Source organism: Thunnus thynnus, chromosome 3, assembly GCF_963924715.1.
Source record: "Thunnus thynnus chromosome 3, fThuThy2.1, whole genome shotgun sequence".
NCBI lineage: Eukaryota > Metazoa > Chordata > Actinopteri > Scombriformes > Scombridae > Thunnus > Thunnus thynnus.
In genome coordinates, this window is record NC_089519.1 from 2,374,501 (window position 1) to 2,400,091 (window position 25,591).

A 25,591-nucleotide genomic window follows, 5' to 3' on the forward strand; every position below is an offset into this window, starting at 1 on the left:
AATTCCAACAAAATGAACAGAAGAGTGGGGGAGGTGTTGAGAGCGTTCAGACTCACACAGTCCTGGATATCGGTCTAGTCAGCCAAACGAGTGAAAACACCAGCGTGGGTGGACAATAGGTGTGTAGGAGCTTTAACAATACAGTCCGAACAAACAAAATGCAATAGCTTAACAAGTTAATCTCATGCTGTGAAATGAAATGACTTCCCTCATCAGGGAACCAGAAACTTGAAATTAATCTTCTGTTACATAACAAAAACTTTGAAAAAGATGCTTCAAACTGGACAGTTTAATTAAGAAGATGAGCTGAATGACAGACAGACACATAAAGAGCATCACTCATCTCATTTGTTATCCATGTTTTATCTATTTGACTCTATAATTCCTCTCTCTCTCCCTGTAGGCTATTTTTGGTTTGTGTATCTATGTTTACTGTTCTGCCACTGATGCCAATCTGTGTTTATTACACAGTGAGATTTCATGGGGCTTATAGTTATTGCACAGATTGCATTTTGACATACATGTATATTTGCTAGTGGAATAATGCACTCATGAACCATGAAAAAGGTATTTTTCATTTCATGGCACATTTGCGTTTTCGCTGCTCTCCTGATGTGATGGAGGTTTAGAAATTCTAACATTATTCATCATCTGTCGTAGGACAAGTGCAAGATTGATGAACACACACCTCTCTGGAACCTTTTCCTTTACCCTTTCTCCTGTCGGTGACATTTCAGCTAAGTGTGTGCATGCATTCATGTGTAGAGACGGTCAATATAGTTGGGAATGGTTGCACGGGTGCTTCTTTTTCACTTAAAAATAATTGAAGAAAAGAAGGACAAGCGCAGGTGTAATTACTAATGTTAACGATGGCTTTATTCCAATTAGGTGTCCCAGTAAGCCAGGGCTGCAACTAACAACTACTTATGTTATTGATTTTTTTTTTTTTTTTTATTGATTGTGTAGCTTATAAAATGCCAGAAAAATGTGAAAAATGCCCATCAAAATATCACAGAACTGCTCCTTTAATTGCTTGTGAGGCGCCATCAACAGTCTAAAACGCAAAGATACTCAGTATTTAATGATGTGAACAGAAGAAAGCAGAAAATCCTCACTTTTGAGAGGCTGGAATCACCAAATTTAGCTTTTTTGCATATAAAAGAAACCATTTATACATATGTATATATATTTTTTATTACTCTCAGGACTGTGTGGGCGTGTTAAACTCTGCTTGATTGACATCTCCCTCACTCTCTGGTTGCACCTGTCTGTGTGTGTGTGTGTGTGTGTGTGTGTGTGTGTGTGTGTGTGTGTGTGTGTATACCTGGTCTGGAGAGATTTTGCCCTCCTCTGCCACCATGGCTCTCAGGCAGGACAGGGAACCAAAGAGAGGTACAGCCAGCCCCACCCGCAGATACCTCTGACCCTTTGTACTGAACACCAGGGTCACACACATCGGCCTGTAGGGCAAATAGAGGGGGGGGGGTGGAGGAAGTGTGTATTTATGTGTGTGCATTTTCAGGGGAGGGAGGGGTTGGAAGCCAGAGAGAGAGGAACACAAATGACATGTTACAGCAAAGATCTGATTTAGCAGGTTTACAGATTCCAAAGGCCATAAACATGGTATATTCCATAGTGTCAACTATATAGTGTCGAGACAAACACTTCAACCGAAACCAAAAAGAGAGAGATTAATGTAATTATGCAGAATTCGGGGATGACAGGGGCAACATAAATCATGTAGTCAGTTTGTTAAAGAGATGTATTGAGCTTAGCTGAGTCTTGATGTATTTCAGCTGCCAAACAGCAAAACAATGCACTCAATAAAACGGGGGCTTTGAAATGCACTGTTGAACTTTTGAATGTAATAAGTTTGGGGGGGAAAGATTTCCTCTGACAATACTGTTGTACAAAATTGGATTTTTCTGTGTCTGACTTCATATCTGAAGCGATTAAACTATTTTCAGATGTTTCCTTCAGAGTTTCATTTCTCTCCGGTGCGTATGTGTGAACTCATGCGAGGCCGGACATGCCGAGCTAAATCAGCACATTGGCGTTGATCCCGCAGGAAGCTGATGTGTGCTGGGACATGTCTGATTTACAACAATTTTATCACTTCCTGTCGGAAACACGGGGATGGTGATGAATAAGGAGATGGAATGAGAAATGATGGAGAGATTATAGGGAGATAAAAAAAATACATAGATGATTGGATCTGTAACTGAGGACGGAGTTTGATGAGAAGATGAGAGAACAGACGCAAGGGCAGGTGAAGGAGAGAGGCGAAGTAAAGACCGAAATAGGTAAAAGAGTACCGTCACGCCATCTCATTTGGGATGAAGACGGTGTAATCGCTGACACCTCCACTTCCTGTTTCCCATCATGCATTATTCAGGTGGGTAATGTGTTAGCAGTGGGGAGGCTGACAGAGCAGACAGCGGAGCGTCTGAGCAGCTGTTTTGTTTACGTTGTTAGATGCTCCGAGATGAGACGCTGAGATGTGAAATGAAACGGGATGAGAGGTGTGGGATGACACTCAAGAGGAACAGGAAATAGAGATGTCATGTTACAAAGCAGAGGGGTTTTTTTTTTTGCAGCCTTCCAGCCCCCCTGCTGGTTTAGAGCCTGGTAGTCTTTAAAGCAGTGCACACACTCTTCCGCCTCAAAAGATTAAAAAGGGTCTTTAAAAAGCTATGCTAGTGCTATTACGCTCAAATTGCATGAAATTCTATTGCAGAGTTTCTGCATGTTAGCAATCATATATCATATATTTCCTGAGCATGCTATTTTAGTTCAAACCTTTAAACCTGTTTCAATTAACTGAAACAAATATGAATGATTATGTTCTATTTAAGACTTTAAACTTAAGTTTAATCCCTCAAAGTGAACTATTAGGTTTTTTTAAGTATTTTACAGCAGCAGCTCATTTGAATATGTGTGTTCAGGTGCTGATTGATAACTCAGACAGAAACGTCTAAGAAAACACACAATGACAATAATACATTTCTTCTTGCATCATAAAAGGTTGCTGTTGTGCAGTTAAAGACTTGTTTAACGCATCCGCATTTCTAACTGCATTGCTGCACAATAATAACATAACTCAAAATAAGGATCTCTGCAAGCTAAAACTTCATATTGTACTGAGACGAATGAAATGCAGTGACATTTAAAAAATAAAACCGGTACATTTTAGATCAGATTACGATCTGATTTGTTATATGAAACTAAAACATACAAAGTTAAGCAGCGAGTTAATGTATCATGCTGCAGTCTGCTGCTGCTGCTGCTGCTGCTGCTGCTGCTCTTTACCCTGGAAGCTCCTTCTATGGTCAGTGTATTCATTTGGTTTCATACATACTTTTGCTTTTGTTTGTTTGTTCAGGATCTCGGCAGTCTTCTGTGTGTTAAAGTGCAACAGCATTTAATAAACGTTTAATCATGTGGTGAGAAGAATCATGAATTTGGGAACGTTTGAAAATCATTTCATATAGCGGTATTTGTCTCACATGTTCCGCACTTGATCTGAATACATGAATGCAATCAAATACTCCGTAAGCTTGGATAAGCCTGTTTGCCCTATTGTACTGTTGCACAATACCTACAGTACCCACCCAGAAGGCCATACAAAAGCCAAGTGAGACATACTTCCTTAATTTACGTTGCTAAATTAGTCACCGACCAGTAACTAACAAGCATCTTAAAAAGGTTTTACAGCTTTAGTAGATATTTTAAATTGTTTTAGACATATTAAGCTTTGAAATAATGATGCTGAGAATGACTACATAAGGTTAATTTGAGAGAAAACACTCAAACATATTGCTGTCCCTCTTTTCTTTCTCTGCCATACTGGCATTATCTGCAGCACCCAGGCCTCGATGCCACGCTGCCAGCCAGACCCCGCTGTGTCTCTGGGGGCCTCAGACTTATCAGGCATTCTGTTGGGATACTGCTGCAGCAGGACGGTGCAATGACGGCAGTGTGCGTTTGTGCGTGTGTGTCAGGTCAGTGTGGGGCCAGCAGCGAGTCCACACACACACACACACTGAGCTTGAATGAATTTCTCTCTCTACGCTGGGCTCAGGCAACTGCAGGGACAGACCACACACTGTCAGAGAGCACGCGTTATAATAATGAGTTGAGGGTTCGCACTGTGGTGGCCATGCAGAGAGTTTGCAGAGCAGCGGTGTCTGCATATTTGAAGATAGGAGGATTCATTGAGCAGTGAATGTAGGGAAAATTGTGCCATTGGATTAGGCTGAAATTTAATAGATTTGTGTTGTTGTTTTTTTGTGTTTTTCAAACATATTTTATAGATGTTTTTATGGCATGCATTGATACATGGGCAGAGAAGGGGGATAACATGAGACGACTGATTTGAATAGGAACCAGAAATAGATTGCTGAAGCCCAAAGTACTCTTAAGCCACAGTGTCACATTTTTATGTCAATACAGATATCAGTATTTGACATTTTAAAAAATATACTGTATATAGGCTGGTACTCTTTTTTTTTTTTTTTACAGAAACACACAACAAACATCGATAACAATCCCCTAAGTTGGTTCATTTACTGAGTGTTACATTTTAGAGTTACCAAATAAACTTGTCAGTGCTCTCTGGTGGACAAACTATGTCATAGAGAGACTGTTCTGAACTACAAAGTCTGAGTGGTTGACATATGCACCAATACGATATATCAACAATAGTGGCCGATATATCTGCCCAACATATTTATCATTCTAGATCTAGTATGGGCATAACCCACTCATCCTCTATCTGCATCTCAATTGTCAACATTTCTAAAAGGTTCTTTGTGCATCTCCTCTACCTCTCTTCCTCTCTCTCTGTCTTTCCCTTCATATGTCAAAGTCGTACCGTCTTGCAGAGGGGACCTTGCTGACATGCAGCTTCTGGTACGGTTAAAAATGGAAACAGCACAGAAAGTGTTTGCTCAGGGACTTCTGATGGCCAGCATTTATCACTTTGATATGACCATGGCCAAAAGCTTGTTGTGTACAGCGTGTTTGTGCAAGCGTGCAGATATGCACGTGTGTGTCTAGTCCTTTTTCCTTTTGAAATGTGTTACAGTGTGTTATTATGATAGGATCATATCCATATCATTGATATCAGGTGACCTCATACGTACACAGTGCTAGGAGCTAAGAAAAGCTTTTGCGTGACTAAACATTTTTGGGTATGGACTGGGGCCTACAAGAGATTTACCCTACAAACAGTATATATCAGAGCATATAATACATCAGCTGAACTTTACACTACAATTTGGAAGGATTTTTTGAAAAAAAGGAGTTCAGGAAGTACAAATAGGAAGCAATATGTCATTCAACATGAACTGGTTGTTTTTATGAGTTATTACCTTAACATAGTGGCCCATAACAACATTATATTAGCTTTTCTAATGAATGTGTTTTGTATGTCATGTGTGTTGTACATCACCTGGTTTGTCGTAGGGGTATAGGCAGGGAGATACATAAAAATGGGTCGAAGGTGTTGCTCTGCTTAAGGCAATGAGGGCACGTCAGAGAAGACCTGGAGGGAGACAGAAAGACCAGTCAAAACCTTGATTTCACATTTTAGTCTTTTTTTTTTATTATTAAATATGATCTCAGCACACCATATACTCTTATTTTAATGATGGAATATCATTACATTACATCTTTTTCACATTATTATCCTGCTTTAAACCATTTCGGTCATTTCCACATCAGCCCATGGCAGTCACAAAGCTCACATCCTTTAAATATTTCAAAGACCATTAGAAGAAATTTTCAACACCAACATGTATCACCTGCCATCTTGAGTACGGAATAAATGAGCAGTAGAAATAAACTATACTGCGTGCGGTAAAAACAAACAAACAAAAAACAAAAATGTGCATATTCCATGTAGACAGTGGCGACTACTAAGCACTGAAATGGGCCATCTGGACAGATCTGCTGTTGAGAGGAGGGCAGCAAAGCTACAGAGGTGGGATGCTGTTCAGAGTTTTGGCACAAAAAACACTGACTGTGGTAAAAAAAGGCAAATGAGCTGGAGAGGAGAAGAAAGGGGCAAGGAAAGGTTAAAAGATGAAAGGTGGATGGGGATGTTTAAAAGGGGAGGATGGTGGAGATAAACAGTTAAAGGAAGAAAGATGACTTGCGACTAAAATGAAGGACAGCAAAGGTTGAAAAAGACAGAGGAAACAAAAGTGGAGAGCAAAGACAGAGATGAAGAGAAAGACAACAAAGTGCGGGCCTCAAAGTGAGAGGACAGATTAAAAATGAACAGAAGGTTGGAGGCAGGACAGTCAAGCTGACAAAAACTAAAAAGCAAAGCTGACGGAGAAAAAGACACCAACAGGAACTGTCAAGGTCTTTGAGCCAACAGTGGAGAGGAGCAGATCAGAGCAGAGGAATGAAAGGAAGATAGAGAAACTGAGGATCCCAACCTACAGTCCGCTATCAGAAACAATCTGCAACCAAACTGTTTTCAAAGCCACAGAGTGACCTCATGAGGATTTTAGATTAGTTGGATGAGAAGGAGGGCATTAAACCACACACAAGTACTGAAATGTGAAGGATGACACAATAAAGTTCAAGACTGTGGAGGTGCAGAAGTCCACGTGAGCAGCCGACATCATACTTTAAACACACCACAATAAATACCTGTATCATCATAATGAAGAAAATAACTGCTAACTGGACACAAAAGGCTTAAAATTGTAACATTTGAGAAGCTGAAACCAGCAAATTTTAAATCGATTATCAAAATAGTTGGTGATTGGGGAGTTGATTCTTTGGATCAACTAATTGACTAATCATTGCAGCTCTGTAAAGTATATTTCCAAGTTTCCCATGAGCCATAATTTGATTTTTTTTTATTGTTGCTTATTATTTGAATGTCAAAAATGGACTTAATCCAATTCCTGGCACCAAAAACCTAAAAGAAAAAGGTACCCATATCGGTTCTGAACCTCGCAAGCACACGTCAGCAACACTAGCAGAGATACTCCCTGACTAACTTGTTCTAAGAGAAAAACATTGGTGAGATATGAGTTAACAAAATGTCCATACAGCCAAGGATTAAGGAGTGCGTACACTAGAATTTGTGGCAGTGTGATTGTGTTTGTCATGTCTTGTATAGAGGTGTTCTACTGCTCTAACCTGTGGTTCATAAAGAGTCAAGTACCATCTGTGTATCCTGGTCTCACACTTTCTGGAAATCGTCAATCTATCTTCACTGCAAATACTACCAGGAATCCCTCAAAGGATAGTGTGATGCAAACAAGCAGCAGTTTGACATTGAAACAGTGAATGACGAATAAGCAAATACACTAACATTATGTTTTGACTACCAATACACGATAAATTCCCATTAACAGAAGGACCTTCTTACTGTGAGTTATGATTTTGCTTTTATCTTAACTATGACCAATACCTAGCTTCAAATAACCTGTTATCCTTTCCTAAACCTAACAGTGATCTAACCTTTTCATGCATAGTGTACGCTTCATTTTCTATTCAACAATGTCTTTGGAGCAACTCGACTAACACGGCTGAGAAAACATCAGAGAGAACTGTGGTCAGTAGTTCAGCACTGTTAAATAAAATCAGTCTAAATCTGAAGAAGTAAATGTAAATATATAGCTGGTAAGATGTTGGATATGCATTTTAATGTTCCCTTTGTGGTGCACTGAAAACTATGCAGCAGTTTCTTGATACATATGTTGATTAATTTGACTTGTGAAGGAAACTTATTGCAACGTTGCTCTAAAATACTCTCTTATCACTGACATTTTAAGAGTGTGGGTGCAAATTCATGTGTGTGTGTGTGTGTGTGTGTGTGTGTGTGTGTGTGTGTGTGTGTGTGTGTGTGTGTGTGTGTGTGTGTGTGTTGCCAGATGCTCGTTTCATCTTATTTCTGGCAGTTGAGCTGTATCCAACTTTGTGGAGATACAAACTGTACAAGTATGCTGGAAATAATACAACAGTTTTCAAAACTCCACATTTCCTTGCTGTCAGTGTTGTACCCAGTATGCCGTGGCAGCCAGTCACAGGCACGCTAATGATGCCAGTTTGTACTCAGTAAAGCAGACTGTCAGGTTGTACTCACCCCCCCTCCTCCCACCCCCCCACAAAAGCACTGAAATTCACACCCTCACACACAAACATCACTTAAAAAGCTTGCAGTGAGGCTGACACAGTGTTTCCAGTCTGGTGAAGAATATGAGATAAGTACTCCTGCTGATGATATGTATGTGTGTGATAGACAGGAAGTAAGGATTGTATTGTGTGTGTGAACAAGATTCAGGTGTCAAACTAAAAGATCACCAACTCTTTAGTCTAGGCCAGATGCCTGGAGCTACACCGCAAACACACACACACACATGCACAGCACACCGGCAGCTCTTCTTCTTCATCTTAAAGAAAGTCGAGCTACTCAGGATCCCTCCGTTCTGCTTGGAGCTAAATATACAACACTCCACCAGCACCGGCAGCATCTCTTGACATTATGCAGTATCATGTTGCCTGATTCCAGTTACAGTTATTCTAAATTGAGAAGCTTTGCAACACAATACAGGAGAAAGTGTTGTTGATGTTGCAAAGTATGCAGCACAAATTAGATCAGGATGTTGTAAGATATGAAACATATGTAATTTTACAGTGTGTGATCTATCATGTTATGAAGTCAGGAATGAACTGATGTTTTCAGATGTGCAGGGTTTGCTATGAATAAAGTTTCTGTCAAAACTCAGTAAAGAATCTGAGGTAATGGCTAACTAGCTTGCAGCTGATTCTTGTATTGTTTATACTCTCTGGTTAAAACTAACTGATGAAAAATAATAAGGGAACAATCAAGTGGTTAAATTAACTGTGAGGTAATGCGTAGTAATTGATGTGTGAGTATGTGTGCTTGTGATTTAACAGGGTGGTGAGGCATTGTTTTGGTACCATGTGATTCACTGCCCATCAATCAAAAATAAAAAAGAATGATGAAACCATATAACTTAGAGTTTGCACACTGCCCTGAAAAAACACTTAACAAATCTGGAGAGGAAAAGACCCCCATAAAGATGAAGTTCCACCTTTTGATTTTTTAAGAAAAACTGCCACATGTAATGTCATCTGTTCCTGCATCTCTTTTCTTGGAGGTTTTTCTTTTTCTCCATCAAAAGTAATTCCAGTCACAGCTTCGGTCCCGTAGCCAACAAACTTCAATGTTCTTCTCAGAGGAGCCTGATTGTTTAGTCACTGCAGTCTTGACCTTATTGAAGGCGTAAACAGTGTCAGCCGACAGGTCCGCAGACAGTGATGGATGGAGGTTTGGGCTCAGGTGGAGACGCAGACCAAAAACCAGCTAGACAGAGTTTGTTGCTGGTATTTATTCTTGGACAAAACAGAATTATAAAAAAAAGAGGAGAAAAAGACAAACTGAGCTTGCTTTCAGTGGAACCTTTCCTCTCATAAAGGTTGGAAGCTTCATTTATAATTGCACTCATTCAATACGCTTGTATTAACAGCAACCAACTGGATGTGTAAATAGGCAACTGTTTGCTAACACATTCACCATATCAACTTCACATGGTGAAAATAAGTCAATGTTGTGTTTACAGGTTGTTTTTGATAACCCTAACTAGCAAAAAAATCAATTGATACTGGTTTAATTGGTTTGTACAATATAGTCGTACAGCTCAAGATGACTGGAGAACTGCTTGAATAATTGAAATACTGCTAACTAGCTTCACCTTACTATTTATTCTGAAAGTCTGTAAAAACAAGTATATATTGACACTTTAATCTAGTTTCTCTTGCTAGTGCTAGAAAGTGCATCCTCATACCACAGAGAAATCTTCATGATCTTCTCAGGAGGAACATGTTTTGCAGCCAGGAATTGCAAAAACATGCAGCAAAACAACACTGCCGGATGCATTAGTGCACTGATGAGTCAAAAAAAACAAAAACATTTTACTCACTAAATCCCACCAGGCCTGTAATAAATGATGAATGATCTGTTGTTGGGTATGGAATATGTGTTCATGGCACCTGGCTAAATTAACAACAGTGCAGTCATGAGTGAGCCTCAGGCGTGTTCCATTAGAGGCAAGAGTACACATCATAACCGTCAGAGTTGTGTTTGTCAAGTTGAGATCAATTATCAATTCTCTAGATGTGAGCAAATGATTGTTGGGCAAGTGAAAAGCAGAGTGAATTGTGACTCGCATTCAAAGAGGAAAGTGACATTTCAATTTCATTTAAAAAAAAAAAAAAGCATCAAATTTGTTTTTCTTTCATAAAAGAGAGAAGTAAGGTGACTCATCAGACAAGTTCTTGAAATATTCGCGTTGGTCCCTTATGCGGTTAAAAAAGTAGGACCAACATCACCTCAACAAAACTGCATTAAACTTGGAGCTGCATTAATTGTTCTCCAATAGTTCACTGCTTCTCCTCCTGGGACTGAACGAGAGAGAGAGAGAGAGAGAGAGAGAGAGAGAGAGAGAGAGAGAGCTCAGCGAGTTAATTTTATTCTGTCCGCCTGTCAGTCAGTCAGTCAGTCAGTCAGTCATGTGTCACTGGCTGTGGATTGGAGGGCACTCATCTCTCTCTCTCTCTCAGAGAATTCGAGTAGAGACCTCCTGTCAGGGGAAATTAACTCAGCTAAAAGGGCTGTTGAGGCTCTCACACACATTCATGCTGAATCTCATACAAACTTCTCTCTGACCCTCACTTTCATAAATATTAACTCTCCCTCTTAGGTTTACAAAAAGTGACATTTTTGAAGCAGGTGCTGGATTCAAAGATGTTAACTAACCCCTCTATCTCTGGCCAGTGTTCACACCTGGCATTAACATGCATCTTGGGTGATCCATTCACAAGTGGACAGCTCTAACTACGTCAGTTCACACCTGGCATTACAACGTGTCTCCACATGCGACTCGAGTGACCACTTTTGATTGGATCTCACTTGGATCTCACTTCCTCACTATATGCAAATAAACAAAGACCAAATGCATCGTTGTTTTTATCGGCGGGAGGCAGTGATGCACATACCACGCCTAGTCTGCAGGAAATTAAAAGGAGAAGAGCTTGGTGTGCGGGCAAAATCAAAACTCTTCGACCCAAATGGAAATAAGACAGTGTTCTCTCCAATATTGTTGGAGAAAATAAAATCAGCCCAGAATGTTTATGAACTCAAAACAAATAATATGATAATAGTGTATGCAGGTAGAGACGACTCCATCTGGTCCATCCAATCGGGACAACTGAAGGCATTTTTAATGGATCAGTATCGGTTGTTTTAAGCTCAGTCCACATCTGATGCTTTGTTATCTTTGAGTTCGTCAGCTGTGCACACCAACACGGCGAACTGCAGAACCACAAATTATACAGCAGCCCACAGTTTTGATCGATGATGATGTTAGCACGCTGCATCTAGCGCTGTGAGCCAAGTGAGGTTGAAAAAAAAATAATAATAATAACAATAAGGTCATTTTGAGTCAATTTCAGCAACATACACTCACCAAGCAGCTGGTGGTGGTGTACTGGAGTACATTATATTGTGTTCCTAATATTTTGTCCACCCCACTAACATAAATAAGGGGAGCAAAATATTAGGAGCACTTTTCAATATAATGCACTCCAGTACACCACCAAGACCCACTGCAACCTCAGTAATAAACATTAAGTAGAATTACCACCTTTCTGACAATGTATAAGCTTTGCAAAAGTAGAATTTATGGCAGATCTGTTGCATTGGATTGCATTAGATTGCACAGCTGTTCCTCATAAAGTGCTCAGTTAGTGTATATCACAGCAGTATGACTTTTAAATGCATTGGACCACAAATCTATGGGTTTTTTTTTCTGCATCTTCAATTCCATTGTGCCAACACCACACTCAAAAACCGGGCAATGCTATCATAAAGTATTTGTCACAACATAAAAACATCACTATGTTTCTGTACATTTTCACACACACACACACACACACACACACAAACACACACACACACAAACACACACACACACACACACACACACACACACACACACACACCCGCACACACACACACTTCTTCTGAAGGTCAGGGTGAAGCTGCAGAAACCAGGGCACAGATGTGAGGTGGAGCTGATTCTCCGAAGAAGCAACTTCTCCCTGGTATCTGCTCCAGCCAGCCAGTGTTGTGTGCAATGCAGCACGCACACACACACACACACACACAGTTTGGGTGTCACATGTGATTTTCTGGTAGATCCCCACAAGTTGAAAAGTTATTTTAATGAGCCAAGAATCTGGAGACCTAGAACTTCAACATATACAGTTTGGGTCCCTGACAGAAAAAGTTTAAGAATATAAAGTCCTGTATAAGGCCAGCTCTAGGGGCTACTATTATTCAGACAATCCATTATTCACCAAGAAACACACACACACACACACATTGGACTCACTGGAGAAGGGTAGAACAGGGAGAGTGGGAGGTTGTGCACTGCATGGGCTCTTTTCTTCTCTAGCCAGCCACTGGGTCTGCAAGTACACAGCAGCTTTGCAGGGCTCGTGTGGCTCGTACATTATTACCATGAAAGTTTCTTTTAAATTTATTTCTAAGCAATGAAAAGGTACAAGAGAAGCAGAAATCGAATAGGACTGAAGCAAACAATACATCAACACATACACATACACATACTGCATAGTAAACACTATACTGAACGGCTGCCAAATAAAATCTCTCTTTTCTTCATCTCATCTGTCTCGAACTAGTTTCTAAAACAAAATAATTTAAAGTGTCACTGCATCATACCATGTCATACGCCATATAATATGATATAACTGAAATAAGATATCATCATGGTATGGAATCACATTGTTGTCCTCGTTAATAAAGTCATGAGTACAGACTCAGCAGGACTTTTCTGATCGGATCCAACACAAGCCTGATGCAACTGCACTCAACTATTTTTGCTGACGTCTAGATTTTCCTTTGGTAAAACTGCAGAGAGTCTTCTTCCTTATTCTTTCACATTTTGTATTGGAAGTGGCTACAGCGAGATGAACACATTTCTCCTGCGCGAGGACTGCATAATAACAGTAATTTTATAAATCTGTTTTGTTTCATTCCTCTGTGCAATCTCATTCTTACTCGAAGATGATTTCGCATTAGCAGAGAGTTCCGTTTCATCAAACAAAGTGCTACTAATTTTACCCAAAGTTCCATCAACAAATGACAAGACTGTGTTGACTGTACGAGCACAGGGGCTGGAAAACAAACCCAATGTTTATGACGGAGTACTACAATAAGAGAAAATGGAACACAAATTAGAATAATATCAGTCAGAATATGGAAAGCCAATGAAGTTAAAGGTAATATACAGTATATCTTTGTTATTATTACCCAAAAGATTGTGAGAAAAAATTGTAATCTCAACTCTGAGTGAGAAAATCATGATTCTCAGTGGATAATGTGGCCTGACTATATCAGAATGTTATGAGGATCTGGATTAAAATTAATTGTCATTGTGATTGAGGTCATATTTGGCTCCGGTGGTGATGAGGACTCAGTAATATACCTTATATACTTTCTCTACAGTATACAGTAACTTGGAGTGTGGCGGCAAATTACTCTCTGCAAATGACTTTTATGTGTGCAAAACAAAAAGGAAAAACTAGATCAAAGACATACTTCCATTTGCTGCGCTAACTGGCTAGCTCCCACTTCAAAGCCGGGGACAGCGGGGAGCTGGGTGGTATCGGGCGGGAAGGGGGGGTGGGAGGGACACTGTGGGTGGTGAAAGCATCAAAATCAAAGTAAGGAAGGTCAACGTCTGGCCATATTTTCAGCGTGGTATGACCAGTCCGATACCTCTGAGAGGTCAACTCAAGCACACCCTGAGCTGGGTGCATCTTTGGAGAAAAGAGGAGCCCCTGCTGACCATCTTTGAAGATGAGAGGAACTCCCATACTCTCTTATGAAGCGTTGAGTCTTCAAAGGATCTAGTATAAAAATATGTGATTGGTGTTGAGAACATTTCATACACACCAGTCCATGTATTAGTTTGTTGCATAAGTAGCACTCGAAGGTTTTGAGCTTATATTAATTGTTAATGGCTCTTGGTTAAACTTGAGTAGCTATATGAGGAACTGTGATTTGTTAGCTTGCATGTTTGTTTTAGTTTACTTTGTGATTTTTAATAAGTTTTAACAGATCTGTAAAGTTGAGTTCTATCTGACAACATTTATTACATAAACTATAATTTCCCAAATGTTTTTCACATTGAATCTGCATCTAAATGAAAGCCACTGTGATAGGAAAAAAAGTCAACTTTCTTGTTTGTCTAGACAAATATAGAGGCTGGGGCTTTCCACACACCACCCAGGCCATTAAAAATAGATGCCACAAACTGAGAGTGACAGACGGAGGAGGAGGAGGGAGCTTTGACAAAGACTCATTTAAACACCGTGGCACAACGGAGTGACTTGAGCAATGACTCCCACATCGGCAGCCCAAACCACAAGACAGCCCCGGCTCTAATCACAAACATTTATTCAGCTCAGACAACTCCACCGAATGCCTCTGAGGAGCATCTCTGTGAGATATAAAAAGAATCAGGAAGGAAGAAGAGGGAGGAAGGAGGAGAGAAAGAAAGACCGACCAAGTGATATAGACAGAGAGAAAGAGAGGGAGAGAGAGAGTGAGAGAGAGGGACAGAGAGAGAGAGAGAGAAGGCCAGAGTGTGACGGAGACAGGCGAAGAAACGACACAAAAATAAAACACTGCAAGATTGCGAGGGAGTGATTGCTCTTCTGTTAGTCTGCATTAAAAGGCAAAGTGCCACACTGACTCCAGTTCCCCTGAGATTACATGAAGTAAAGAGGAGGAGAAGAAGAGTGACAACGGAGAGTATAGAGGGAGGAATAAGATTCCCGACTCAGCAGACTGAAACCAACTCCGACCGTGGCAGACTAATGAGATGAGAATACAAATGGATATAAAGTGTATTTGCACTAAAGAATGCCTGATGAAACTGAAAGTAAAAAACAAATCCCGACCTTCAGTGTATCTTTGGCTAATATTTATTAAATGAGAGTGAAAGCCCATAGGCGAATTTATTAAAATAATAATGTAAACTTGAAAATGAAAATGGAAAAGCTGTTTGACATTTGATTTTCAAAGTCATACCCTGCTGTACAGATTAAAATGTGATATAAACAATGTAACCTGATTTTCCATTTATGCATGCGATATTTAAGTCACTACAATTCTAACATTTCATTCTCAAATACTTAAAGGATGACTCCATCTGTGTTTTTTTTCTGGGTTGTTCAAATGTAAACGCCCACTCACCCGTTAGCAAAAAGCAGTGACATGGGTTAAGCCATATCAGACCAAATCAGGCACTGTGGCCCACCTCCACAGGATTGTGCAGAGGTGTGGGGTGTGGGTGTGTTTATTTGTAACCGCTATGAAACAATCAGAAAATAACGTTTTATTCCTCTCATTCACCGGCTTTCTCGCTACCACCGCTTGCTCAACCACTCTCTCTCTCTCTGTCTCTCTCTCTTATTATCTCATCTTTTTTAAAATGAATCGGGAAGCCATCATCAAAGCCTAACTTTACTTTTAACGTTATCAAACAGAGAGAAATGTCCTCCCTTCTTCCCTGTAATGTCTTTGTCCTCCCTCATGGCAGAGTTGTACAGCTCTGATCAGTTACATCGCCGGCTGTGATTGGCCACCGCAGCTGTGTTTCTCCAAAAGTTGATTCGGGTTCAACTTTCTCACCACAGGCCACTGCAGCACCCCTACAGCACTGCCCCCATTCAAATGAATGGGAGGACTGGTGTTTTGCCGCCTGATTTGGTGTGAATTCATCTTAAGGCTAATATGAGTGAACATTCAGCAACTGGACTGCTTATTTCCCGCTCAAATCTGCTCAGAAACAGATTTTGGTGGACTGTTATGGTGAAATAAGTGAAAGTTTAGGCAGTTGGCTGCAGTTTGGAGTAGCAGGATGGTGTCCTGCCTACAGAGAATAATTGGCGTCATAACTGAAGACCCGCCTTGATGAGAGGACTGAGACTGCATTTTCATTTTGAAACCAAAAGAGTGTGATGACATGGAAATGTAAATGCAATAGACTGGGGGTGCTGTAAGACGGCTGAAAAATAAAACACTGGACCTTCTGTATTTTAGAGATATGTAGATAATAATATTATATTGATAAAAGATGAGCTAAAATTAAAATTTAATGATCCTAGTGGTGAGATTTCAGCAGCAAACAGTTACAATCAAGAAAAAAAGACAACAAACAAGAGCAAGGCAAATATGTGGCGCTTAATACAATTTTCAACACCAAAACAAACAGTATTTAGAGGAAATGCATTATTAAAGGAATCATAAATGTATGAATCACAGGATTTGGTAGATGTGCAGAATAGCAACAGCACAGCAACACACATATGAGAGGAAAACTTGAATATGGAGAAACTAATATGAAAATGATTCATACAAAACCAGTGCTGAAAAGACTAATTGATTAAGAAAATCAACTAGCAAAAACTTTAACAATCAGCTCATAATTTCAAGTCATCTATTAAACAAAAATGCCCAAACCTTCTCTGTTTTATGTAGATTTCTGGATTTCAGATGTTGTTTGGACACAAATGGAGCTTTAGGGGGAGTTCAGTCAGGAAGATCTCTTGCATGCTCAGGTCTGTAATTTTATTTCTCAAACCATCTGTCATTCCCATCCCTCATACACGCTCACGTATAATTTCCTTGCTGTCATTGCCCAAGGTGTCAATTGATGTCAGCTGGTCACATCTAACCAATAGCATGGTGACACACCTTCATTGTCAGCCTATCATATTGCAGCTGTTATGTGTTTTATCCCTCTCTGCCTTAGTGCTTTCATGGTGCCGTTATGCATGCCCCATCACCTCCCCATCACCGCCCAGTCTTCACAGATACGTCAGTGCATCACTTTATCAACCTCATCAGCCTAACCGGTCTCAGGAGTCGTCAGCCACCACCGCCACCAGTGTCTGGACTCCATGGGAGGATTTATCTTGCTGCTGCTCAGGACTGATGTCCCTCAATTCAAAATCTCCCTATTGAGTCTAAGCACCGAAGACTTATGATAAGACTTAATCGTCAGTATCATCTGTACAATAAACAATTATTTTTGTTTCATTCACTTGTCTCTCCTGGTTGAAGTAGCAATATAAAGACATCACCTTGGGGCCTAGGAAATTGTTAGATTTTATAAACTAAACAATGACAAATAAATCGACAGAGTAAGTAACAATGAGAATAATCCTTAGTTGCAGCCCTATATAAAACTGTGTACGTTAACTAATTGGCCAGAACTTGACAGTGATTGCCATTTACAATGTCATAACAGAAGGTCTGTCATATGGGTTTTAACAGCGACACTCCCTCACACAGTCATGCTGAAGAGCCAGGTGCAGTGAACAATCGCATCTTCTGCTCTTTTGTTTGTTCTCCTTTCCACTCTCTTCCTCTCTCTCTATTTATACGCATCTTACTCTAACCCCCTCAGGTGAATCCCACAGTCCCACATTTTGAGGTTTGCAGTTACATGATAAGCTTGCTAGCTGGGACGTTACAACTGACTCACAGAAAGACCCGGGAGAAAACAGCTGTAATAATAAGCTATTACTGCACAGTGGACCATTTCACTGCACTTTAGACTTCTATCTAAGGGTTATGTGTGAAACAAAGGAGCAATTAGAGTGTGTGTTATTGCTGCTTATTGTCAGCCTTTGTACATAGTGCTTTTGAAAACTGTGAAAAACACGTATTGATGGTTTGTTCTGGGTAAAATAAAATCAGGATATTTTGAGCATTTGAAACATGAAATAATTTATTAAAGGGAACTTATTATGCTTTTCCTTGTGTTCAGTCATATACAGACAGGTGACAAATTAAAGGTAAAACCGGTACAGGCCTGAATGCTTGACCCATACAATGAGGGGATCTGGGGGCTCTGTTATGCTTTGGGGGGCATTTTGTGGGGATGGTTTGGGTCCACTTGTCCCCTTAGAGGGAAGGGTCACTGCAAAGAGTCATCACCTTTATCCTATGATGAAACATTTCTATCCTGATGGGAGTGGTCTCTTCCAGGATGACAATACCCCAATTCACAGGACATGAGGGGTCACTGAATGGTTTGATGAGTATGAAAACGATGTAAATCTTATGTTATGGCCTTCACAGTCACCAGATCTCAACTCAATTGAACACCTATGGGAGATTTTGGACTAACGTGTTAGACAGCGATCTCCACCACCATCATCAAAACACCAGATGAGGGAATATTTTTTTGAGGAATGGTGTTCATCCCCCCAGAATCAATGCCAAGGCTGAAGAACACCATTCTTAATCAGAAGGTCGGTGGTTCAATCCCCAGATCCTCCAGTCTGCATGTCGAAGAGTCCTTGGGTAAGATATTGAACCTCACATTGCTTTGTGTGAGTGTGTGTGTGAATAGGTGAGCATAGAAACATTGTGGGGTGTTTTTGGATTGGAAGCACTGTAGCCTCTGCCATTAGTGTATGAATGTGTGTGTGATTGGGCGAATGTTGGTATGTCTTATAAAGTGCTTTGAATGGTCGATGAGACTAGCGAGGCACTATATGCAGTCTATATAAGTTACACTTATGTCAATAACTACTGATGTTAAAGTCACTTTAAATTCTGAAGCTCTAAGTAATTTTCAAATTCATTCAAGTCATACTGATTTGTTTTGTTTTGAACTGGTGTGAGCTGATTGATTATTCAGACCTCACACAGTGAGGTACGCAGTTTACACAACCACAGTGTATCAACATCTGCTCCATCCACCAATTTTATTTACCGCTTACCCTCTAGAGGGTCACGGGGGAGCTGGAGCCAATCTCAGCCGACACTGGGCGAGAGGCGGGGTTCAATCTGGACGGGTCGCCAGTCAATCACAGGGCTAACATATAGTATAGAGACCGACAACCATTCACGTTCACATTCACACCTACGGGCAATTTAGAGCCACCAAATAACCTAACCTGCATGTTTTTGGTCTGTGGGAGGAAGCCGGAGTACCCGGAGAGAACCCATGCACAGGGAAAACCACTCAGACAGGCCCCAGCTGACTGGTGGGTTCAAACCCAGAACCCTCTTGCTGTGAGGAAACATTGCTAACCACTGAACCAGCGTGCTGCCCACAACTTACAGTTAAGTTAGATATGAATAGAGACATACAGAAAAGTGACCTTTGCTTATATTAATTATACAGTTGTTACCAATTCTGTCATGTCACAAGTAATTTTTTTCCATAGTGACCATTACAGGACAACCTAAAGAGGTCTAAACTCAACATATTTTATGATAACCTCTCTCAGCTGTGGATCTTTTTATCTGAAATATGTATAAACAGGGCCGTGGTATATTGAACGTAAGTTGGGCAAAGATACCACATCACAGTAACATACAGATCACTAAATAACAATTTGACTAAAAGGCTTCTGAGCCCTAGTGTACTGTATCTATTTAAGTATGTTTGTAGGCAATAGCAAACATTTGCACAGTCTGAGGAGGACAGTACAGTCTGTACTTTACTGTCCCAGAGGGTGAAGAGTTGGCTCATACAGCTTACAACCATCACACACACATTCATATGATTCCAGCCTTTGCCTTACTATATTCATACATTTTTTTTATTAAGCTGTAATGCAACCCATAAACCCATAACTGTGATGGGAAAAGAGCTTACTGCTGACCTGTGGTCCATCTCTCGTCCATTATGAAGCCCTCTCCAGTGTCCCCACCAGCCTCAGAAGTAATTACGCCTCAGCGCTTAGCCTCTTTAACAGAGACAAAACAGTGCCAGGATACAGTGGCATGTTAGCTAATTACACCAATTCAGTAATGGTCATGTGTGCGTGTACAGACACACCATAACTGTCTGTGTGTGTGTACACATGCTCTATGAATGTGCATGTGTGTATGACATGTAGTTAATCACCCCCCACTCAGCAGCACTTGGAGGAGTGTGTGTGTGTGTTTGTGTGTGTGTGTGTGTGTTTGTGTGTGTGTGTGTGTGTGTGTGTGTGTGTGTGTGTGTGTGTGTGTGTGTGTGTGTGTGTGGCATATAGAGCTAATTACAGAAACTCGTATTCAAGTAGAAAACATTACCCAGCCTGCACTCACAGCCAAATAATGGAGCCACGAAGAAGTGCTCCTCTAAATATAGCTTGAATTGTCCACGAGAGGGGACGTTTATGTCGTATGGGAAGTGAGGTGTGTTTTGGGTCAGGATAAAGAACAAGGGAATTACAGGATGGTGTGTGTGTGTATGTGTGTGTGTGTGTGAGAGAGAGTGTGGCAGGGGTTTACTACCACCCACAGCTGTTTGAAGATGCAGTAGGTGTTTCCAGGGACTTGTGCTGTATTTCCCCGAGCGCTATTGCTCTAATCAGCTAATGGAATGGCAGCTAATCTGATAATGTCACATAAACACTCAGCTGCGTGTGTGTGTGAAGTGTGAGAGAAAAAGAAACGGGGACGAAGAGACAGAAAACAAGAGACAAACAAATACTTATTAGACAAATATCGCCTGACTCAATGGATTTTCATTCAGTCAGGCTGAGAGCATCACAGGAGATGAGGCTCCGCAGGGATACCCAAAGCATTCAATCCATCATCCTCCAATGAGGAATGGGATAATCCCACAAATGAATGGCTGGTTAACCTTGCAGTTTAATGGTCAATACTGTAGGAAATTATGCTTTCCTTTCCTTTAATTTCCCTGGACAAACCTTGAATTCCCAAGAGGCATGGAGGTGAGTGTCTCACAGAACTGACCTCCTTATGGGGGTCTGGCAGAATGGAGGTTAACCAGACCTCCTGAAGACACCACGGCTGACAAAATAACTCAATTAACGACTGAACTAAAAGCATAAATGACCCTTGAGTCATTTGAACCGGAGAAAGGACCAGATAACTGGTCCAAAACTCCACCTGTCCTGGCCGAGTTGATAAGTGCCAGATGGGACAAATCCAAGTAGGCTGGTCCTCCGAGACGTCTCTTTTATTATCTTTTTGTTTTTAGACTAAAGTACACAGACATTTTATTTTAATCTTTTACTGAAACAAATTTTAGTTTTCTTTTTTGAAGTTTTTGTATTGCTGTATGTATTGCTTGTTAGCAAGTTATGTAACATTATTCTCCAGACTCCACTTTGAGAACCAATGACTTTGACCGATCTAAATTACCTTTGAGGCCAGTAAGGTCATTTTTGTTTGTTCAGTATTCCAGAGGAAAGTCCAACATTTGACTTGTGGGTCCAACAATTCATAACATAACATAACTTACTAATACACAATATATGTACCTTGTGTTTAGAGTGCATGGAGAAATCAAAACTCACTTGGTCGAAAATATGAATGCTTTAAGAACATGGGGTAGTGGTGGACTTCAGCCGCTTGTGGCCAAAATGAGCATTACAACAACAAACACTTGGAAAAATTATCCTGACAAAAAAAAAAATTACCTGCCAAAACTTTTTTTTTTCCACCTGTTTTCACAGATGAAAAAGAGTAACTTAGAAAAATGCTCATGGCAAAACTTTTTTTTTTTTTTACCTGGCAAAACATTTTTTTTCCCACCTGTTTCACAGATGAAACAAAGGAACTTAGAAAGATTATTCTGGCAAATATTCTGATGATGTTTTCTGATGATTCTGTTATAAAACATCTAAAAGCAAAAATCTTATCATATGGGTGAACCTGGGACAAAATCTTATCAAATGGGAGTGTGTGGTTTGAGAACCACTGGTTTAGATGACAATTTACTCTTTTACATTGCAGGACATGCTGTAGTGGTCAACAAGTCCATGCCTAAGAGATGAAATGTTGCCTCTGAAAAGTAAGTTATCTGACCTTCAGTCTTGTTATTTTGCTAGATGTGGACACATATTGTTCTGTCCTAACTGACAGAGCCTCACATTGATACCTAAAACTCATGCACAAGCTTCAGTCAGGCTGGATAACAAAGAGCAGAAATTATTCAAATCAAATGATGACTAACTTTCATTTCATAACTTTCAAGTGCTTATTAAAACTAGTTTCCCCCTGCTATTCCCAAAAGCATCTGATTGCCACTCACAACATTAAAGTCTGAATTGAAACAAGTCGGCCATTTTTCTCAAACCATAGTGCTGTGCAAAAGTTTTAGGCACTTTAGATGTTTAGGCACTTTAGATCCATTATGCAAAACCATCAGGGAGGTGTCTGATTGGTTCCAAAAATGTATTCTGCAGCAAGACAATGACGCAAAACATACAGCCAGAGTCATAAAGAACTATCTTCAGCAGCAAGGAGAACAAGGAGTCCTGTAACAGATGGTGTGGCCCCCACAGAGCCCTGATCTCAACATTATGGAGTCAGTCTGGGACTGACAACTGAGACGCCTTAATCCACAGAAGAACTGTGGCAACTTCTGCAAAATACTTGGAACAACCTTCCTGCCAAGTACCTTGAAAAACTGTGTGCAGGTGTACCGAGGAGAACTGCTGCTGATTTCATGGCAAAGCGTGCTCACAACAAATATTGATTTCATTTAGGAACTTTGTATGAAGTTAATTTAGAAATAAAAACAATTCATGGCATTATCTTTGAAAGCATCCTCACTTTACTTTTGGTGCCTAAAACATTTGCACAGTACTGTTTATGTCCATATATTTCCCATCTTTATACTGTACAGGAATCAAGTGAGAGGTTAAGTGAACGTGTGTTGACAAGGTTACTGAAAGGTATAGAGTCAATTTCATTAGAGGATCTATTAGACTAGTGAACCTCAGTCTCTGACTTTCTACTACGAATGAAGCAAAGACAACCTGAAGCCACTACTACAGATAAATCCCCTGAATCCTTCACAGGTCTGTCTGACCTACTTTCTTGAGCTACTGATTCTTATCCGCAGGAGAGAAAATACATTCTCACCTGTGCTGAATACCTATTCTCTTTAATGGTATGTATTGCACTCTGTTTATTCAAACACAACCCCGGGACATTAGATACAGTGCCTGCTGGAATCCAGGCTACGCACTGCATAATTGATAAGATACTTAATATAGTTTCCAAAACTTGTTCTCGTCCTACTTTTAACTAAAAGATTTGAGTTATATACTTTTGACAAAAATTCCTAAAAATTACAGGACTGGAGATTTGGCATGAATGCCGACAAAAGACAAACCAACCATGTTAGAATGTAAAACAAAGCATGTGGGTTGGAAATATCTGCACATGCAGCTCATGTCTATGCTTCTCACCTATACTGAGCCTGGAAGTGATCCTGGACAAAACTGTGTCGACCTCTGGACTGCTGCATGCTGGCTGAGCTGGGACTGGAGGGATCCTCCAATGAACTGGATCCCTGCAGACAAAAAGAGACTTTAGAAGACATGGTATATATTTATTCCAATGTTTAAGAGAATTCTTTGCAAACTGATGCATAACTACAAGCAAAAATACAAATACACAACAATATAAACACTAGTTTCCTAAATACTGTCTAATAAATACATTTAAACTGCAGTAGGAAACATTTTCTTTCAGACATGTGTCCTTTCATCAGTCTAAATTACAAATTGAGGCTGCATGCAAGAAGTGTACCCCATCTGTGTTTGCCCAAATTAATATCAGAAAGAGATAAATCCAAACTTCAACTAGAGCCAACAATCACTCCATCCACAACTACAACTTCTTCACCACCTGCCACTGGTGCAAAGTGTAAGCTAGGTGAAGAAATTGTAAAATAGTAGCTTTAACCAGAGTTGACATGGACAAAATGTGAGATAAAAGAATAACTCAACCTCTTGGTAAACGCTTGAACAGTCAACACAGATCAGAGTCACAGAAATATTTGAAATGTCAACCATCCGCAGCGTCACACTGATGTGTGCTGAATAAACTAAATGGCTGGGATCTCCTCCATGCTGTGTGGGACTCAGCAGGGGGGCAGACAGACTTCAAAGATAAATATAAGAATAAAAGAATGATGGCTCTGAATAAAAGATGGACAGCTACGACCCAGGGAGACAGATCAACAGATTGCTGAATGTTTATCTTATATAGTTGATACTAAAGCTGTCAGCAGACACTAGGTGGTAATGATTGATTTAACACACAGGCAGACACACACACACACACACAAGCAGTGAGTTGAGGCCGAGTATTGGGGTCATGGAGATATACGGCTTTATGCATGGTGTTGGTTTGGCGTGCTACATGGTCATCTGCTTCCTGTCTCACTAAACAGAGGGAACACTATTTCCTTGGAACTGATCACTGGTATTAAATTGTGTATTGCAGAATTGTTGTGTTATTTCTTACTCTGCTTTCTGTGAGAGCACGACTGTCTTCACTCATATCTAGAAAGTAAACTACGGTGATGTCGTTAGACTCTAACTTCAAATTTCAATCAACTATTTGCAATTTTAATTACTTTCGGGAAAACACACTAGGGACAAAGGAGCCGAAAGAATACAAAACACTGTCTGCATGATCAATAAAGCTTTCTCCCCTCAGGCCTCAGCTACAGATCTCTGGTATTCACAACCAGGCGGACCACAGCAAGCTTCATTAAAGCCTCCATCCGCCTTTTGAACTGGTGAACTGGGTCTAGCTGGATAACCAGATTGTCTCACACACTAACACTTAAATGATGTCTTTTAATTATACGAGCTATTTAAATATAAAAAAAAAATGTTATGCTGCTTTAACGGTTTTTGACTGATTTGCTTGTTTGGTTGTGTGCATCGATACTCTCTTCACAAAAGAAGTTCCAAACGGCAAAATAAAGTTGTTTGAATTTTAATTGAATTTGAATCAACAGGGAGGAAAATTGAAGATTTAGATGCACTACAAGAAAACCAGGTGTACCTTTAAAGGCTATAACTGAAGGCAACAACTTCATTTAGGAAAACTAACATAAACTAAGATAAGGACTGTGTTCCAGGGAAAAGACTGAAAGTGTTTCCAGTGCTGAGGTGAAGACCTGACACAGAGTCACAGCGCCCCTCTTCAGGGCAAACATTAGCCTATTGCTTCTCTCTACTACCTCGGGATGTGAATGATGAAAACTTGTTCTGTTTATCAGGATGAGAATTCAAACGTTTACTTCTGAAAAACCATTAAGTGCTAAAAACATAGTAATTAGATACTATTAGATAATATTCAGGCTCAAATTCCTGTGTGAGACACAAACATTAAGCAGCTTACAAGTCATAGTCCACTGAGAGAAAACAGTCTGGTCTCTCCACCTTCTCAGGGGAAATGAGACTTTCCGCGCCGTCTCTTTGAAAATAATGACAATCCAACTTTGATGAAGCGTTTCTTTTGTTCAAACAAAATCCAATCACTGCCGGATTCACTTTGAACAATGAGCTGCTTTTTGGCATCTTTGAAAACTTCTCCAAGGATGGCTCCTTCCAGAATATATAATGAGGCGGAAGCCACCTCAGCCCGTATCCAGACTCGGCCTTATCTTTCCTTTAATGTTTGTCTCTTCTAAGCAGATAAAATCACAATACAAAAATCATT

General features: G+C 40.2%; 1 protein-coding gene across 1 annotated transcript in view; it reads right to left on the reverse strand.

Annotated features, from left to right (window-relative positions):
* Positions 1–25,591, reverse strand: part of usp43a (ubiquitin specific peptidase 43a) — a 100,840-nt gene that overhangs the window by 42,149 nt on the left and 33,100 nt on the right. Inside the window, exons 3-5 of the mRNA XM_067580224.1 lie at positions 23,320–23,423; positions 5,453–5,545; positions 1,325–1,460 (exon numbers count right to left, since the gene is read on the reverse strand). Coding sequence (XP_067436325.1) covers positions 1,325–1,460; positions 5,453–5,545; positions 23,320–23,423 — 333 coding nt within the window. The remainder of the gene's footprint in view (positions 1–1,324; positions 1,461–5,452; positions 5,546–23,319; positions 23,424–25,591) is intronic.